The following is a 21,503-nucleotide window of genomic DNA, read 5'->3' on the forward strand; positions in this document are numbered from 1 at the left end:
GTGCCATAAGTTAACCATAGCTCTGATAAAGACTGATGAGCTCAGGTTATAAAGATATAGGCTGATATTACTGTCTTGTAGTTTATCTGCTGTAGTTTATCTGCTGTAGTTTATCTGCTGTAGTTAATCTGTATCAAAGCGTAGCACTAGCAGGCAGCAACATGGCAGCCATCTTGGTCAGCCATCTTGGACAGCCATCTTGGGCAGCCATCTTGGGCAGCCATCTCGGATCAGATAGCACAGGGGCTAGGTGCCTATTGCTCTCACGCACTCATCCGCAGCGGGCAAAATTGTTTGCAAGGACATATTTTATGACGTCATGGTCAAGGTTGTACACTTCGAAAAAAATAAAAAAAGTGTTATCTAGAACCAAAGGGTTCTTCAGCAGTCGCCATAGGAAAACTCAAATCAAACTTTATTTGTCTACATGCGCTAAATACAACAGGTCGTAGACCTTACCGTGAAATACTTACTTAAGAAACCTTTTTTTGGTTGCAGGTAGAACCCAGGTACCTGGAACCAAAAAGGGTTCTACTACTGGGACAGCCACCCTTTCGGAACCCCTTTTTCTAATCAAGCAGAAAATAAGTCTATCTAACTAGACAACAACCCAAAATATTTATTGATGTTGTCATGAAACAGACGTTACCTTTCCACTCGGTTGTACAGTAACAGAGACCAGTTGGTTGTAATCTAGTTAAATAGCACCTTCGTAACCAGAAAACCAGTTTACAATCAGATAACTTTTAGCCTGATCTAGTCCATGCTAGTCTGGTCCGGTCTGGTTTGGTCCAGTCTGGTCCGGTCTGGTTCGGTCCAGTCTGGTCCGGTCAGGTTCAGTCCAGGTCGGTCTGGTCCAGTCGGGTTCGGTCCAGTCCAGTCAGGTCCAGGTCGGGTCCGGTCCAGTCTGGTTCGGTCCAGTTCAGTCAGGTCGGACCGGTCCAGTCAGGTCGGTCCGTTCCAGTCTGGTTCGGTCCGGTCCAGTCTGGTTCGGTCCAGTCCAGTCAGGTCGGTCCAGTCCAGTCAGGTCGGTCCGGTCCAGTCTGGTTCGGTCCAGTCCAGTCCAGGTCGGTCCGGTCCAGTCAGGTCGGTCCGGTCCAGTCAGGTCGGTCCGGTCCAGTCAGGTCAGTCCGGTCCAGTCTGGTTCGTCCAGTCAGGTCGGTCCGGTCCACTCTGGTTCGGTCCAGTCCAGTCAGGTCGGTCCAGTCTAGTCCAGGTCGGTCTGGTCCTGTCTGGTTCGGTCCAGTCCAGTCAGGTTTAGGCACAATGTGAGAGCGTTAGTTTGATAAGTCCCTCTGTGTGCATCCTATAGAGCAGTTTGAACTCTGCTGGCAACTGGTGGGACTCCTGCCACTTGGTGGTGAACTTGGTACCCTTCTTGTCGTAATAGTGATAGGGCAGCTCCTTGCCCGTGTTGGGGTCCCAGCCAAAGGGCCAGAAGCCGTACAGGTGGATCTCCTCACACATGGACGAGGCCAGAGTGTACATGAGGATCCCTGTGCTCAGACGCTTCGGTGACAGCTGCTTGGTCTTCCAGTATCTGCAGCACAGACCAACAGAAAAGACAGGGTTAGAATGGATACTGTTAGAATGGATACTGTTAGAATGGATACTGTTAGAAGGGTTACTGTTGGAATGGTTACTGTTACAATGGATACTGTTCGAATGGATACTGTTAGAATGGGTAGTTAGAATGGAAACTGTTAGAAGGGTTACTGTTGGAATGGTTACAGTTAGAATGGATACTGGATACTGTTAGAATGGATACGGTTAGCATGGATACTGTTAGAATGGTTACTGGGTACTGTTGGAATGGGTACTGTTAGAATGGATACTGTTAGAATGGGTACTGTTAGAATGGATACTGTTAGAATGGGTAGTTAGAATGGATACTTTTAGAATGGTTACTGTTAGAATGGATACTGTTCGAATGGGTACTGTTAGAATGGGCAGTTAGAATGGATACTGTTAGAATGGATACTGTTAGAATGGGTACTGTTAGAATGGTTACTGTTAGAATGGATACTGGATACTGTTAGAATGGATACTGTTAGATGGATACTGGATACTGTTAGAATGGGTACTGTTAGAATGGATACTGTTAGAATGGATACTGTTAGAATGGACACTGGATACTGTTAGAATGGATACTGTTAGAATGGATAATGGATACTGTTAGAATGGATACTGTTAGATGGATACTGGATACTGTTAGAATGGGTACTGTTAGAATGGATACTGTTAGAATGGATACTGTTAGAATGGACACTGGATACTGTTAGAATGGATACTGTTAGAACGGGAACTGGATACTGTTAGAATGGATATGTTCGAATGGATACTGTTAGAATGGGTACTGGATACTGTTAGAATGGGTACTGTTAGAATGAAAACTGTTAGAATGGGTACTGTTAGAATGGATACTGTTAGAATGGGAACTGGATACTGTTAGAATGGATACTGTTAGAATGGATACTGTTAGGATGGATACTGTTAGAATGGACACTGGATACTGTTAGAATGGATACTGTTAGATTGGATACTGGATACTGTTAGAATGGATACTGTTAGAATGGATACTTTTAGAATGGATACTGTGCGAATGGATACTGTTCGAATGGATACTGTTAGAATGGATACTTTTAGAATGGATACTGGATACTGTTAGAATGGCTACTGGATACTGTTAGAATGGGTACCGTTAGAATGGGTAATGTTAGAATGGTTACTGTTAGATGGATACTGGATACTGTTAGAATGGATACTGTTAGGATGGATACTGTTAGAATGGACACTGGATACTGTTAGAATTGTTACTGTTAGAATGGATACTGGATACTGTTAGAATGGATACTGGATACTGTTAGAATGGGTACCGTTAGAATGGGTACTGTTAGAATGGATATTGTTAGAATGGATACTGTTAGATTGATACTGGATACTGTTAGAATGGATATTGTTAGGATGGATACTGAATACTGTTAGAATGGATACTGTTAGAATGGATACTTTTAGAATGGATACTGTTCGAATGGATACTGTTAGAATGGGTACTGGATACTGTTAGAATGTGTACTTTTAGAATGGATACTGTTAGATGGATACTGTTAGAATGGGTACTGTTAGAATGGGAACTGTTAGAATGGGTAGTAAGAATGGATACGGTTAGAATGGATATTGTTAGGATGGATACTGAACACTGTTAGAATGGATACTGTTAGAATGGATACTTTTAGAATGGATACTGTTAGAATGGATACTGTTAGAATGGATACTGGATACTGTTAGAATGGATACTGTTAGAATGGGTACTGTTAGAATGGATACTTTTAGAATGGATACTGTTAGATGGGTAGTTAGAATGGGTAATGTTAGAATGGTTACTGTTAGATGGATACTGGATACTGTTAGAATGGGTACTGTTAGAATGGATACTGTTAGAATGGATACTGTTAGGATGGATACTGTTAGAATGGACACTGGATACTGTTAGAATGGATACTGTTAGAATGGATAATGGATACTGTTAGAATGGATACTGTTCGAATGGATACTGTTAGAATGGGTACTGGATACTGTTAGAATGGGTACTGTTAGAATGGAAACTGTTAGAATGGGTACTGTTAGAATGGATACTGTTAGAATGGGAACTGGATACTGTTAGAATGGATACTGTTAGAATGGATACTGTTAGGATGGATACTGTTAGAATGGACACTGGATACTGTTAGAATGGATACTGTTAGATTGGATACTGGATACTGTTAGAATGGATACTGTTAGAATGGATACTTTTAGAATGGATACTGTGCGAATGGATACTGTTCGAATGGATACTGTTAGAATGGATACTTTTAGAATGGATACTGGATACTGTTAGAATGGCTACTGGATACTGTTAGAATGGGTACCGTTAGAATGGGTAATGTTAGAATGGTTACTGTTAGATGGATACTGGATACTGTTAGAATGGATACTGTTAGGATGGATACTGTTAGAATGGACACTGGATACTGTTAGAATTGTTACTGTTAGAATGGATACTGGATACTGTTAGAATGGATACTGGATACTGTTAGAATGGGTACCGTTAGAATGGGTACTGTTAGAATGGATATTGTTAGAATGGATACTGTTAGATTGATACTGGATACTGTTAGAATGGATATTGTTAGGATGGATACTGAATACTGTTAGAATGGATACTTTTAGAATGGATAATTTTAGAATGGATACTGTTCGAATGGATACTGTTAGAATGGGTACTGGATACTGTTAGAATGTGTACTTTTAGAATGGATACTGTTAGATGGATACTGTTAGAATGGGTACTGTTAGAATGGGAACTGTTAGAATGGGTAGTAAGAATGGATACGGTTAGAATGGATATTGTTAGGATGGATACTGAACACTGTTAGAATGGATACTGTTAGAATGGATACTTTTAGAATGGATACTGTTAGAATGGATACTGTTAGAATGGATACTGGATACTGTTAGAATGGATACTGTTAGAATGGGTACTGTTAGAATGGATACTTTTAGAATGGATACTGTTAGTATGGACACTGTTAGAATGGGTACTGTTAGAATGGATACTGTTAGATGGGTAGTTAGAATGGGTAATGTTAGAATGGTTACTGTTAGATGGATACTGGATACTGTTAGAATGGGTACTGTTAGAATGGATACTGTTAGAATGGATACTGTTAGGATGGATACTGTTAGAATGGACACTGGATACTGTTAGAATGGATACTGTTAGAATGGATAATGGATACTGTTAGAATGGATACTGTTAGAATGGATACTTTTAGAATGGACACTGGATACTGTTAGAATGGATACTGTGCGAATGGATACTGTTCGAATGGATACTGTTAGAATGGATACTGTTAGAATGGATACTGTTAGGATGGATACTGTTAGAATGGACACTGGATACTGTTAGAATGGATACTGTTAGATTGGATACTGGATACTGTTAGAATGGATACTGTTAGAATGGATACTTTTAGAATGGATACTGTGCGAATGGATACTGTTCGAATGGATACTGTTAGAATGGATACTTTTAGAATGGATACTGGATACTGTTAGAATGGCTACTGGATACTGTTAGAATGGGTACCGTTAGAATGGGTAATGTTAGAATGGTTACTGTTAGATGGATACTGGATACTGTTAGAATGGATACTGTTAGGATGGATACTGTTAGAATGGACACTGGATACTGTTAGAATTGTTACTGTTAGAATGGATACTGGATACTGTTAGAATGGATACTGGATACTGTTAGAATGGGTACCGTTAGAATGGGTACTGTTAGAATGGATATTGTTAGAATGGATACTGTTAGATTGATACTGGATACTGTTAGAATGGATATTGTTAGGATGGATACTGAATACTGTTAGAATGGATACTGTTAGAATGGATACTTTTAGAATGGATACTGTTCGAATGGATACTGTTAGAATGGGTACTGGATACTGTTAGAATGTGTACTTTTAGAATGGATACTGTTAGATGGATACTGTTAGAATGGGTACTGTTAGAATGGGAACTTTTAGAATGGGTAGTTAGAATGGATACGGTTAGAATGGATATTGTTAGGATGGATACTGAACACTGTTAGAATGGATACTGTTAGAATGGATACTTTTAGAATGGATACTGTTAGAATGGATACTGTTAGAATGGATGCTGGATACTGTTAGAATGGATACTGTTAGAATGGGTACTGTTAGAATGGATACTTTTAGAATGGATACTGTTAGTATGGACACTGTTAGAATGGGTACTGTTAGAATGGATACTGTTAGAATGGGTAGTTAGAATGGGTAATGTTAGAATGGTTACTGTTAGATGGATACTGGATACTGTTAGAATGGGTACTGTTAGAATGGATACTGTTAGAATGGATACTGTTAGGATGGATACTGTTAGAATGGACACTGGATACTGTTAGAATGGATACTGTTAGAATGGATAATGGATACTGTTAGAATGGATACTGTTAGAATGGATACTTTTAGAATGGATACTGTGCGAATGGATACTGTTCGAATGGATACTGTTAGAATGGATACTTTTAGAATGGATACTGGATACTGTTCGAATGGATACTGGATACTGTTAGAATGGGTACCGTTAGAATGGGTACCGTTAGAATGGGTACTGTTAGAATGGATATTGTTAGAATGGATACTGTTAGAATGGGTACTGGATACTGTTAGAATGTGTACTTTTAGAATGGATACTGTTAGAATGGGTACTGTTAGAATGGATACTGTTAGAATGGGTACTGGATACTGTTCGAATGGATACTGTTCGAATGGATACTGTTCGAATGGATACTGGATACTGTTAGAATGGGTACTGTTAGAATGGAAACTGTTAGAATGGGTACTGTTAGAATGGGAACTGGATACTGTTAGAATGGATACTGTTAGAATGGATATTGTAAGGATGGATACTGGATACTGTTAGAATGGGTACTGTTAGAATGGGTACTGTTAGAATGGATACTGTTAGAATGGATACTGGATACTGTTAGAATGGATACTGTTAGAATGGGTACTGGATACTGTTAGAATGGATACTCTTAGAATGGATACTGTTAGAATGGATCCTGGATACTGTTAGAATGGGTACTGTTAGAATGGATACTGTTAGAATGGATATTGTTAGGATGGATACTGGATACTGTTAGAATGGGTACTGTTAGAATGGATACTGTTAGAATGGGTACTGTTAGAATGGATACTGTTAGGATGGATACTGTTAGAATGGGCACTGTTAGAATGGATACTGTTAGGATGGATACTGTTAGAATGGACACTGGATACTGTTAGAATTGTTACTGTTAGAATGGATACTGGATACTGTTAGAATGGGTACTGTTAGAATGGATACTGTTAGAATGGATACTGTTAGAATGGGCACTGTTAGGATGGATACTGTTAGGATGGGTAGTTAGAATGGGTAATGTTAGAATGGATACTGTTAGGATGGATACTGTTAGAATGGACACTGGATACTGTTAGAATTGTTACTGTTAGAATGGATACTGGATACTGTTAGAATGGGTACTGTTAGAATGGATACTGTTAGGATGGATACTGTTAGAATGGACACTGTTAGGATGGATACTGTTAGGATGGGTAGTTAGAATGGGTAATGTTAGAATGGATACTGTTAGGATGGATACTGTTAGAATGGACACTGGATACTGTTAGAATTGTTACTGTTAGAATGGATACTGGATACTGTTAGAATGGATACTGTTAGAATGGATACTTTTAGAATGGATACTGGATACTGTTAGAATGGATACTGGATACTGTTAGAATGGGTACCGTTAGAATGGATACTGGATACTGTTCGAATGGATACTGGATACTGTTAGAATGTGTACTTTTAGAATGGATACTGTTAGAATGGGTACTGTTAGAATGGATACTGTTAGATGGGTACTGGATACTGTTAGAATGGATACTGTTCGAATGGATATTGTTAGGATGGATACTGGATACTGTTAGAATGGACACTGGATACTGTTAGAATGGATACTGTTAGAATGGATAATGGATACTGTTAGAATGGATACTGTTAGAATGGATACTTTTAGAATGGATACTGTGCGAATGGATACTGTTCGAATGGATACTGTTAGAATGGATACTTTTAGAATGGATACTTTTAGAATGGATACTGTTAGAATGGATACTGTTAGAATGGATACTGGATACTGTTAGAATGGATACTGTTAGAATGGGTACTGTTAGAATGGATACTTTTAGAATGGATACTGTTAGTATGGACACTGTTAGAATGGGTACTGTTAGAATGGATACTGTTAGATGGGTAGTTAGAATGGGTAATGTTAGAATGGTTACTGTTAGATGGATACTGGATACTGTTAGAATGGGTACTGTTAGAATGGATACTGTTAGAATGGATACTGTTAGGATGGATACTGTTAGAATGGACACTGGATACTGTTAGAATGGATACTGTTAGAATGGATAATGGATACTGTTAGAATGGATACTGTTAGAATGGATACTTTTAGAATGGACACTGGATACTGTTAGAATGGATACTGTGCGAATGGATACTGTTCGAATGGATACTGTTAGAATGGATACTGTTAGAATGGATACTGTTAGGATGGATACTGTTAGAATGGACACTGGATACTGTTAGAATGGATACTGTTAGATTGGATACTGGATACTGTTAGAATGGATACTGTTAGAATGGATACTTTTAGAATGGATACTGTGCGAATGGATACTGTTCGAATGGATACTGTTAGAATGGATACTTTTAGAATGGATACTGGATACTGTTAGAATGGCTACTGGATACTGTTAGAATGGGTACCGTTAGAATGGGTAATGTTAGAATGGTTACTGTTAGATGGATACTGGATACTGTTAGAATGGATACTGTTAGGATGGATACTGTTAGAATGGACACTGGATACTGTTAGAATTGTTACTGTTAGAATGGATACTGGATACTGTTAGAATGGATACTGGATACTGTTAGAATGGGTACCGTTAGAATGGGTACTGTTAGAATGGATATTGTTAGAATGGATACTGTTAGATTGATACTGGATACTGTTAGAATGGATATTGTTAGGATGGATACTGAATACTGTTAGAATGGATACTGTTAGAATGGATACTTTTAGAATGGATACTGTTCGAATGGATACTGTTAGAATGGGTACTGGATACTGTTAGAATGTGTACTTTTAGAATGGATACTGTTAGATGGATACTGTTAGAATGGGTACTGTTAGAATGGGAACTTTTAGAATGGGTAGTTAGAATGGATACGGTTAGAATGGATATTGTTAGGATGGATACTGAACACTGTTAGAATGGATACTGTTAGAATGGATACTTTTAGAATGGATACTGTTAGAATGGATACTGTTAGAATGGATGCTGGATACTGTTAGAATGGATACTGTTAGAATGGGTACTGTTAGAATGGATACTTTTAGAATGGATACTGTTAGTATGGACACTGTTAGAATGGGTACTGTTAGAATGGATACTGTTAGAATGGGTAGTTAGAATGGGTAATGTTAGAATGGTTACTGTTAGATGGATACTGGATACTGTTAGAATGGGTACTGTTAGAATGGATACTGTTAGAATGGATACTGTTAGGATGGATACTGTTAGAATGGACACTGGATACTGTTAGAATGGATACTGTTAGAATGGATAATGGATACTGTTAGAATGGATACTGTTAGAATGGATACTTTTAGAATGGATACTGTGCGAATGGATACTGTTCGAATGGATACTGTTAGAATGGATACTTTTAGAATGGATACTGGATACTGTTCGAATGGATACTGGATACTGTTAGAATGGGTACCGTTAGAATGGGTACCGTTAGAATGGGTACTGTTAGAATGGATATTGTTAGAATGGATACTGTTAGAATGGGTACTGGATACTGTTAGAATGTGTACTTTTAGAATGGATACTGTTAGAATGGGTACTGTTAGAATGGATACTGTTAGAATGGGTACTGGATACTGTTCGAATGGATACTGTTCGAATGGATACTGTTCGAATGGATACTGGATACTGTTAGAATGGGTACTGTTAGAATGGAAACTGTTAGAATGGGTACTGTTAGAATGGGAACTGGATACTGTTAGAATGGATACTGTTAGAATGGATATTGTAAGGATGGATACTGGATACTGTTAGAATGGGTACTGTTAGAATGGGTACTGTTAGAATGGATACTGTTAGAATGGATACTGGATACTGTTAGAATGGATACTGTTAGAATGGGTACTGGATACTGTTAGAATGGATACTCTTAGAATGGATACTGTTAGAATGGATCCTGGATACTGTTAGAATGGGTACTGTTAGAATGGATACTGTTAGAATGGATATTGTTAGGATGGATACTGGATACTGTTAGAATGGGTACTGTTAGAATGGATACTGTTAGAATGGGTACTGTTAGAATGGATACTGTTAGGATGGATACTGTTAGAATGGGCACTGTTAGAATGGATACTGTTAGGATGGATACTGTTAGAATGGACACTGGATACTGTTAGAATTGTTACTGTTAGAATGGATACTGGATACTGTTAGAATGGGTACTGTTAGAATGGATACTGTTAGAATGGATACTGTTAGAATGGGCACTGTTAGGATGGATACTGTTAGGATGGGTAGTTAGAATGGGTAATGTTAGAATGGATACTGTTAGGATGGATACTGTTAGAATGGACACTGGATACTGTTAGAATTGTTACTGTTAGAATGGATACTGGATACTGTTAGAATGGGTACTGTTAGAATGGATACTGTTAGGATGGATACTGTTAGAATGGACACTGTTAGGATGGATACTGTTAGGATGGGTAGTTAGAATGGGTAATGTTAGAATGGATACTGTTAGGATGGATACTGTTAGAATGGACACTGGATACTGTTAGAATTGTTACTGTTAGAATGGATACTGGATACTGTTAGAATGGATACTGTTAGAATGGATACTTTTAGAATGGATACTGGATACTGTTAGAATGGATACTGGATACTGTTAGAATGGGTACCGTTAGAATGGATACTGGATACTGTTCGAATGGATACTGGATACTGTTAGAATGTGTACTTTTAGAATGGATACTGTTAGAATGGGTACTGTTAGAATGGATACTGTTAGATGGGTACTGGATACTGTTAGAATGGATACTGTTCGAATGGATATTGTTAGGATGGATACTGGATACTGTTAGAATGGACACTGGATACTGTTAGAATGGATACTGTTAGAATGGATAATGGATACTGTTAGAATGGATACTGTTAGAATGGATACTTTTAGAATGGATACTGTGCGAATGGATACTGTTCGAATGGATACTGTTAGAATGGATACTTTTAGAATGGATACTGGATACTGTTCGAATGGATACTGGATACTGTTAGAATGGGTACCGTTAGAATGGGTACCGTTAGAATGGGTACTGTTAGAATGGATATTGTTAGAATGGATACTGTTAGAATGGGTACTGGATACTGTTAGAATGTGTACTTTTAGAATGGATACTGTTAGAATGGGTACTGTTAGAATGGATACTGTTAGAATGGGTACTGGATACTGTTCGAATGGATACTGTTCGAATGGATACTGTTCGAATGGATACTGGATACTGTTAGAATGGGTACTGTTAGAATGGAAACTGTTAGAATGGGTACTGTTAGAATGGGAACTGGATACTGTTAGAATGGATACTGTTAGAATGGATATTGTAAGGATGGATACTGGATACTGTTAGAATGGGTACTGTTAGAATGGGTACTGTTAGAATGGATACTGTTAGAATGGATACTGGATACTGTTAGAATGGATACTGTTAGAATGGGTACTGGATACTGTTAGAATGGATACTCTTAGAATGGATACTGTTAGAATGGATCCTGGATACTGTTAGAATGGGTACTGTTAGAATGGATACTGTTAGAATGGATATTGTTAGGATGGATACTGGATACTGTTAGAATGGGTACTGTTAGAATGGATACTGTTAGAATGGGTACTGTTAGAATGGATACTGTTAGGATGGATACTGTTAGAATGGGCACTGTTAGAATGGATACTGTTAGGATGGATACTGTTAGAATGGACACTGGATACTGTTAGAATTGTTACTGTTAGAATGGATACTGGATACTGTTAGAATGGGTACTGTTAGAATGGATACTGTTAGAATGGATACTGTTAGAATGGGCACTGTTAGGATGGATACTGTTAGGATGGGTAGTTAGAATGGGTAATGTTAGAATGGATACTGTTAGGATGGATACTGTTAGAATGGACACTGGATACTGTTAGAATTGTTACTGTTAGAATGGATACTGGATACTGTTAGAATGGGTACTGTTAGAATGGATACTGTTAGGATGGATACTGTTAGAATGGACACTGTTAGGATGGATACTGTTAGGATGGGTAGTTAGAATGGGTAATGTTAGAATGGATACTGTTAGGATGGATACTGTTAGAATGGACACTGGATACTGTTAGAATTGTTACTGTTAGAATGGATACTGGATACTGTTAGAATGGATACTGTTAGAATGGATACTTTTAGAATGGATACTGGATACTGTTAGAATGGATACTGGATACTGTTAGAATGGGTACCGTTAGAATGGATACTGGATACTGTTCGAATGGATACTGGATACTGTTAGAATGTGTACTTTTAGAATGGATACTGTTAGAATGGGTACTGTTAGAATGGATACTGTTAGATGGGTACTGGATACTGTTAGAATGGATACTGTTCGAATGGATATTGTTAGGATGGATACTGGATACTGTTAGAATGGGTACTGTTAGAATGGAAACTGTTAGAATGGGTACTGTTCGAATGGATACTGTTAGAATGGATACTGGATACTGTTAGAATGGATACTGTTAGAATGGGTACTGGATACTGTTAGAATGGGTACTGTTAGAATGGATACTGTTAGAATGGATACTGTTAGAATGGATACTGTTAGAATGGATACTGTTAGAATGGGCACTGTTAGAATGGATACTGTTAGGATGGATACTGGATACTGTTAGAATGGATACTGTTAAAATAGATACTGTTAGAATGGATACTGTTAGAATGGGCAATGTTAGAATGGATACTGTTAGGATGGATAATGGATACTGTTAGAATGGATACTGGATACTGTTAGAATGGATACTGTTAGAATGGATACTGTTAGAATGGATACTTTTAGAATGGATACTGTTCAAATGGATACTGGATACTGTTCGAATGGATACAGGATACTGTTAGAATGGATACTGTTAGAATGGATACTGTTAGAATGGATACTGGTAGAATGGGTACTGTTAGAATGGATACTTTTAGAATGGATACTGTTCGAATGGATACTGTTAGAATGGTTACTGGATACTGTTAGAATGGGTACTGTTTGAATGGATACTGTTAGAATGGATACTGTTAGAATGGATACTGTTAGAAAGGGTACTGTTAGAATGGATACTGGATACTGTTAGAATGGATACTGTTAGAATGGACACTGTTAGAATGGATACTGTTAGAATGGACACTGTTAGAATGGATACTGTTAGAATCGGTAGTTAGAATGGATACTGTTAGAATGGTTACTGTTAGATGGATACTGGATACTGTTAGAATGGATACTGTTAGTATGGACACTGTTAGAATGGGTACTGTTAGAATGGATACTGTTAGAATCGGTAGTTAGAATGGATACTGTTAGAATGGTTACTGTTAGATGGATACTGGATACTTTTAGAATGGGTACTGTTAGAATGGATACTGTTAGAAGGGATACTGTTAGGATGGATACTGTTAGAATGGACACTGGATACTGTTAGAATGGATACTGTTAGTATGGATACTGTTAGAATGGGTACTGTTTGAATGGATACTGTTAGAATGGATACTGTTAGAATGGATACTGTTAGAAAGGGTACTGTTAGAATGGATACTGGATACTGTTAGAATGGATACTGTTAGAATGGACACTGTTAGAATGGATACTGTTAGAATGGACACTGTTAGAATGGATACTGTTAGAATCGGTAGTTAGAATGGATACTGTTAGAATGGTTACTGTTAGATGGATACTGGATACTGTTAGAATGGATACTGTTAGTATGGACACTGTTAGAATGGGTACTGTTAGAATGGATACTGTTAGAATCGGTAGTTAGAATGGATACTGTTAGAATGGTTACTGTTAGATGGATACTGGATACTTTTAGAATGGGTACTGTTAGAATGGATACTGTTAGAAGGGATACTGTTAGGATGGATACTGTTAGAATGGACACTGGATACTGTTAGAATGGATACTGTTAGTATGGATACTGGATACTGTTAGAATGGATACTGTTAGAATAGATACTTTTAGAATGGATACTGTGCGAATGGATACTGTTCGAATGGATACTGTTAGAATGGATACTTTTAGAATGGATACTGGATACTGTTAGAATGGATACTGGATACTGTTAGAATGGGTACCGTTAGAATGGGTAATGTTAGAATGGTTACTGTTAGATGGATACTGGATACTGTTAGAATGGATACTGTTAGTATGGACACTGTTAGAATGGGTACTGTTAGGATGGATACTGTTAGAATGGACATTGGATACTGTTAGAATTGTTACTGTTAGAATGGATACTGGATACTGTTAGAATGGATACTGTTAGAATGGATACTTTTAGAATGGGAACTGGATACTGTTAGAATGGATACTGTTTGAATGGATACTGTTAGAATGGATACTGGATACTGTTCGAATGGATACTGTTAGAATGAGTACTGGATACTGTTAGAATGGATACTGTTAGAATGGATACTGGATACTGTTAGAATGGGTACTGTTAGAATGGCTACTGTTAGAATGGATACTTTTAGAATGGATACTGGATACTGTTAGAATGGATACTGGATACTGTTCGAATGGATACAGGATACTGTTAGAATGGATACTGTTAGAATGGATACTGTTAGAATGGATACTGGTAGAATGGGTACTGTTAGAATGGATACTTTTAGAATGGATACTGTTCGAATGGATACTGTTAGAATGGTTACTGGATACTGTTAGAATGGGTACTGTTAGAATGGATACTGTTAGAATGGATACTGTTAGAATGGGTACTGTTTGAATGGATACTGTTAGAATGGATACTGTTAGAATGGATACTGTTAGAAAGGGTACTGTTAGAATGGATACTGGATACTGTTAGAATGGATACTGTTAGAATGGACACTGTTAGAATGGATACTGTTAGAATGGACACTGTTAGAATGGATACTGTTAGAATCGGTAGTTAGAATGGATACTGTTAGAATGGTTACTGTTAGATGGATACTGGATACCGTTAGAATGGATACTGTTAGTATGGACACTGTTAGAATGGGTACTGTTAGAATGGATACTGTTAGAATCGGTAGTTAGAATGGATACTGTTAGAATGGTTACTGTTAGATGGATACTGGATACTTTTAGAATGGGTACTGTTAGAATGGATACTGTTAGAAGGGATACTGTTAGGATGGATACTGTTAGAATGGACACTGGATACTGTTAGAATGGATACTGTTAGTATGGATACTGGATACTGTTAGAATGGATACTTTTAGAATGGATACTGGATACTGTTCAAATGGATACTGGATACTGTTCGAATGGATACAGGATACTGTTAGAATGGATACTGTTAGAATGGATACTGTTAGAATGGATACTGGTAGAATGGGTACTGTTAGAATGGATACTTTTAGAATGGATACTGTTCGAATGGATACTGTTAGAATGGTTACTGGATACTGTTAGAATGGGTACTGTTAGAATGGATACTGTTAGAATGGATACTGTTAGAATGGGTACTGTTTGAATGGATACTGTTAGAATGGATACTGTTAAAATGGATACTGTTAGAAAGGGTACTGTTAGAATGGATACTGGATACTGTTAGAATGGATACTGTTAGAATGGACACTGTTAGAATGGATACTGTTAGAATGGACACTGTTAGAATGGATACTGTTAGAATCGGTAGTTAGAATGGATACTGTTAGAATGGTTACTGTTAGATGGATACTGGATACTGTTAGAATGGATACTGTTAGTATGGACACTGTTAGAATGGGTACTGTTAGAATGGATACTGTTAGAATCGATAGTTAGAATGGATACTGTTAGAATGGTTACTGTTAGATGGATACTGGATACTTTTAGAATGGGTACTGTTAGAATGGATACTGTTAGAAGGGATACTGTTAGGATGGATACTGTTAGAATGGACACTGGATACTGTTAGAATGGATACTGTTAGTATGGATACTGGATACTGTTAGAATGGATACTGTTAGAATAGATACTTTTAGAATGGATACTGTGCGAATGGATACTGTTCGAATGGATACTGTTAGAATGGATACTTTTAGAATGGATACTGGATACTGTTAGAATGGATACTGGATACTGTTAGAATGGGTACCGTTAGAATGGGTAATGTTAGAATGGATACTGTTAGAATGGGCACTGTTAGAATGGATACTGTTAGGATGGATACTGGATACTGTTAGAATGGATACTGTTAAAATAGATACTGTTAGAATGGATACTGTTAGAATGGGCAATGTTAGAATGGATACTGTTAGGATGGATAATGGATACTGTTAGAATGGATACTGGATACTGTTAGAATGGGTACTGTTAGAATGGATACTGTTAGAATGGATACTGTTAGAATGGATACTGTTAGAATGGATACTGTTAGAATGGGCACTGTTAGAATGGATACTGTTAGGATGGATACTGGATACTGTTAGAATGGATACTGTTAAAATAGATACTGTTAGAATGGATACTGTTAGAATGGGCAATGTTAGAATGGATACTGTTAGGATGGATAATGGATACTGTTAGAATGGATACTGGATACTGTTAGAATGGATACTGTTAGAATGGATACTGTTAGAATGGATACTTTTAGAATGGATACTGTTCAAATGGATACTGGATACTGTTCGAATGGATACAGGATACTGTTAGAATGGATACTGTTAGAATGGATACTGTTAGAATGGATACTGGTAGAATGGGTACTGTTAGAATGGATACTTTTAGAATGGATACTGTTCGAATGGATACTGTTAGAATGGTTACTGGATACTGTTAGAATGGGTACTGTTTGAATGGATACTGTTAGAATGGATACTGTTAGAATGGATACTGTTAGAAAGGGTACTGTTAGAATGGATACTGGATACTGTTAGAATGGATACTGTTAGAATGGACACTGTTAGAATGGATACTGTTAGAATGGACACTGTTAGAATGGATACTGTTAGAATCGGTAGTTAGAATGGATACTGTTAGAATGGTTACTGTTAGATGGATACTGGATACTGTTAGAATGGATACTGTTAGTATGGACACTGTTAGAATGGGTACTGTTAGAATGGATACTGTTAGAATCGGTAGTTAGAATGGATACTGTTAGAATGGTTACTGTTAGATGGATACTGGATACTTTTAGAATGGGTACTGTTAGAATGGATACTGTTAGAAGGGATACTGTTAGGATGGATACTGTTAGAATGGACACTGGATACTGTTAGAATGGATACTGTTAGTATGGATACTGTTAGAATGGGTACTGTTTGAATGGATACTGTTAGAATGGATACTGTTAGAATGGATACTGTTAGAAAGGGTACTGTTAGAATGGATACTGGATACTGTTAGAATGGATACTGTTAGAATGGACACTGTTAGAATGGATACTGTTAGAATGGACACTGTTAGAATGGATACTGTTAGAATCGGTAGTTAGAATGGATACTGTTAGAATGGTTACTGTTAGATGGATACTGGATACTGTTAGAATGGATACTGTTAGTATGGACACTGTTAGAATGGGTACTGTTAGGATGGATACTGTTAGAATCGGTAGTTAGAATGGATACTGTTAGAATGGTTACTGTTAGATGGATACTGGATACTTTTAGAATGGGTACTGTTAGAATGGATACTGTTAGAAGGGATACTGTTAGGATGGATACTGTTAGAATGGACACTGGATACTGTTAGAATGGATACTGTTAGTATGGATACTGGATACTGTTAGAATGGATACTGTTAGAATAGATACTTTTAGAATGGATACTGTGCGAATGGATACTGTTCGAATGGATACTGTTAGAATGGATACTTTTAGAATGGATACTGGATACTGTTAGAATGGACACTGGATACTGTTAGAATGGATACTTTTAGAATGGATACTGGATACTGTTAGTATGGACACTGTTAGAATGGGTACTGTTAGGATGGATACTGTTAGAATGGACATTGGATACTGTTAGAATTGTTACTGTTAGAATGGATACTGGATACTGTTAGAATGGATACTGTTAGAATGGATACTTTTAGAATGGGAACTGGATACTGTTAGAATGGATACTGTTTGAATGGATACTGTTAGAATGGATACTGGATACTGTTCGAATGGATACTGTTAGAATGAGTACTGGATACTGTTAGAATGGATACTGTTAGAATGGATACTGGATACTGTTAGAATGGGTACTGTTAGAATGGCTACTGTTAGAATGGATACTTTTAGAATGGATACTGGATACTGTTAGAATGGATACTGGATACTGTTCGAATGGATACAGGATACTGTTAGAATGGATACTGTTAGAATGGATACTGTTAGAATGGATACTGGTAGAATGGGTACTGTTAGAATGGATACTTTTAGAATGGATACTGTTCGAATGGATACTGTTAGAATGGTTACTGGATACTGTTAGAATGGGTACTGTTAGAATGGATACTGTTAGAATGGATACTGTTAGAATGGGTACTGTTTGAATGGATACTGTTAGAATGGATACTGTTAGAATGGATACTGTTAGAAAGGGTACTGTTAGAATGGATACTGGATACTGTTAGAATGGATACTGTTAGAATGGACACTGTTAGAATGGATACTGTTAGAATGGACACTGTTAGAATGGATACTGTTAGAATCGGTAGTTAGAATGGATACTGTTAGAATGGTTACTGTTAGATGGATACTGGATACCGTTAGAATGGATACTGTTAGTATGGACACTGTTAGAATGGGTACTGTTAGAATGGATACTGTTAGAATCGGTAGTTAGAATGGATATTGTTAGAATGGTTACTGTTAGATGGATACTGGATACTTTTAGAATGGGTACTGTTAGAATGGATACTGTTAGAAGGGATACTGTTAGGATGGATACTGTTAGAATGGACACTGGATACTGTTAGAATGGATACTGTTAGTATGGATACTGGATACTGTTAGAATGGATACTTTTAGAATGGATACTGGATACTGTTCAAATGGATACTGGATACTGTTCGAATGGATACAGGATACTGTTAGAATGGATACTGTTAGAATGGATACTGTTAGAATGGATACTGGTAGAATGGGTACTGTTAGAATGGATACTTTTAGAATGGATACTGTTCGAATGGATACTGTTAGAATGGTTACTGGATACTGTTAGAATGGGTACTGTTAGAATGGATACTGTTAGAATGGATACTGTTAGAATGGGTACTGTTTGAATGGATACTGTTAGAATGGATACTGTTAGAATGGATACTGTTAGAAAGGGTACTGTTAGAATGGATACTGGATACTGTTAGAATGGATACTGTTAGAATGGACACTGTTAGAATGGATACTGTTAGAATGGACACTGTTAGAATGGATACTGTTAGAATCGGTAGTTAGAATGGATACTGTTAGAATGGTTACTGTTAGATGGATACTGGATACTGTTAGAATGGATACTGTTAGTATGGACACTGTTAGAATGGGTACTGTTAGAATGGATACTGTTAGAATCGATAGTTAGAATGGATACTGTTAGAATGGTTACTGTTAGATGGATACTGGATACTTTTAGAATGGGTACTGTTAGAATGGATACTGTTAGAAGGGATACTGTTAGGATGGATACTGTTAGAATGGACACTGGATACTGTTAGAATGGATACTGTTAGTATGGATACTGGATACTGTTAGAATGGATACTGTTAGAATAGATACTTTTAGAATGGATACTGTGCGAATGGATACTGTTCGAATGGATACTGTTAGAATGGATACTTTTAGAATGGATACTGGATACTGTTAGAATGGATACTGGATACTGTTAGAATGGGTACCGTTAGAATGGGTAATGTTAGAATGGTTACTGTTAGATGGATACTGGATACTGTTAGAATGGATACTGTTAGTATGGACACTGTTAGAATGGGTACTGTTAGGATGGATACTGTTAGAATGGACATTGGATACTGTTAGAATTGTTACTGTTAGAATGGATACTGGATACTGTTAGAATGGATACTGTTAGAATGGATACTTTTAGAATGGGAACTGGATACTGTTAGAATGGATACTGTTTGAATGGATACTGTTAGAATGGATACTGGATACTGTTCGAATGGATACTGTTAGAATGAGTACTGGATACTGTTAGAATGGATACTGTTAAAATAGATACTGTTAGAATGGATACTGTTAGAATGGGCAATGTTAGAATGGATACTGTTAGGATGGATAATGGATACTGTTAGAATGGATACTGGATACTGTTAGAATGGATACTGTTAGAATGGATACTGTTAGAATGGATACTTTTAGAATGGATACTGTTCAAATGGATACTGGATACTGTTCGAATGGATACAGGATACTGTTAGAATGGATACTGTTAGAATGGATACTGTTAGAATGGATACTGGTAGAATGGGTACTGTTAGAATGGATACTTTTAGAATGGATACTGTTCGAATGGATACTGTTAGAATGGTTACTGGATACTGTTAGAATGGGTACTGTTTGAATGGATACTGTTAGAATGGATACTGTTAGAATGGATACTGTTAGAAAGGGTACTGTTAGAATGGATACTGGATACTGTTAGAATGGATACTGTTAGAATGGACACTGTTAGAATGGATACTGTTAGAATGGACACTGTTAGAATGGATACTGTTAGAATCGGTAGTTAGAATGGATACTGTTAGAATGGTTACTGTTAGATGGATACTGGATACTGTTAGAATGGATACTGTTAGTATGGACACTGTTAGAATGGGTACTGTTAGAATGGATACTGTTAGAATCGGTAGTTAGAATGGATACTGTTAGAATGGTTACTGTTAGATGGATACTGGATACTTTTAGAATGGGTACTGTTAGAATGGATACTGTTAGAAGGGATACTGTTAGGATGGATACTGTTAGAATGGACACTGGATACTGTTAGAATGGATACTGTTAGTATGGATACTGTTAGAATGGGTACTGTTTGAATGGATACTGTTAGAATGGATACTGTTAGAATGGATACTGTTAGAAAGGGTACTGTTAGAATGGATACTGGATACTGTTAGAATGGATACTGTTAGAATGGACACTGTTAGAATGGATACTGTTAGAATGGACACTGTTAGAATGGATACTGTTAGAATCGGTAGTTAGAATGGATACTGTTAGAATGGTTACTGTTAGATGGATACTGGATACTGTTAGAATGGATACTGTTAGTATGGACACTGTTAGAATGGGTACTGTTAGAATGGATACTGTTAGAATCGGTAGTTAGAATGGATACTGTTAGAATGGTTACTGTTAGATGGATACTGGATACTTTTAGAATGGGTACTGTTAGAATGGATACTGTTAGAAGGGATACTGTTAGGATGGATACTGTTAGAATGGACACTGGATACTGTTAGAATGGATACTGTTAGTATGGATACTGGATACTGTTAGAATGGATACTGTTAGAATAGATACTTTTAGAATGGATACTGTGCGAATGGATACTGTTCGAATGGATACTGTTAGAATGG

General features: G+C 37.2%; 1 protein-coding gene across 1 annotated transcript in view; it reads right to left on the reverse strand.

The window, feature by feature from the left end:
* Window positions 1-21,503, reverse strand: part of LOC110523123 (alpha-N-acetylneuraminate alpha-2,8-sialyltransferase ST8SIA3-like) — a 254,240-nt gene that overhangs the window by 1,497 nt on the left and 231,240 nt on the right. Inside the window, exon 4 of the mRNA XM_021601535.3 lies at window positions 1-1,540. This exon is cut by the window's left edge and continues 1,497 nt beyond it. Coding sequence (XP_021457210.2) covers window positions 1,258-1,540 — 283 coding nt within the window. The 3' untranslated portion in view covers window positions 1-1,257. The remainder of the gene's footprint in view (window positions 1,541-21,503) is intronic.

This window comes from Oncorhynchus mykiss, chromosome 5 (genome assembly GCF_057628025.1).
Source record: "Oncorhynchus mykiss isolate SJ-2025 chromosome 5, ASM5762802v1, whole genome shotgun sequence".
NCBI lineage: Eukaryota > Metazoa > Chordata > Actinopteri > Salmoniformes > Salmonidae > Oncorhynchus > Oncorhynchus mykiss.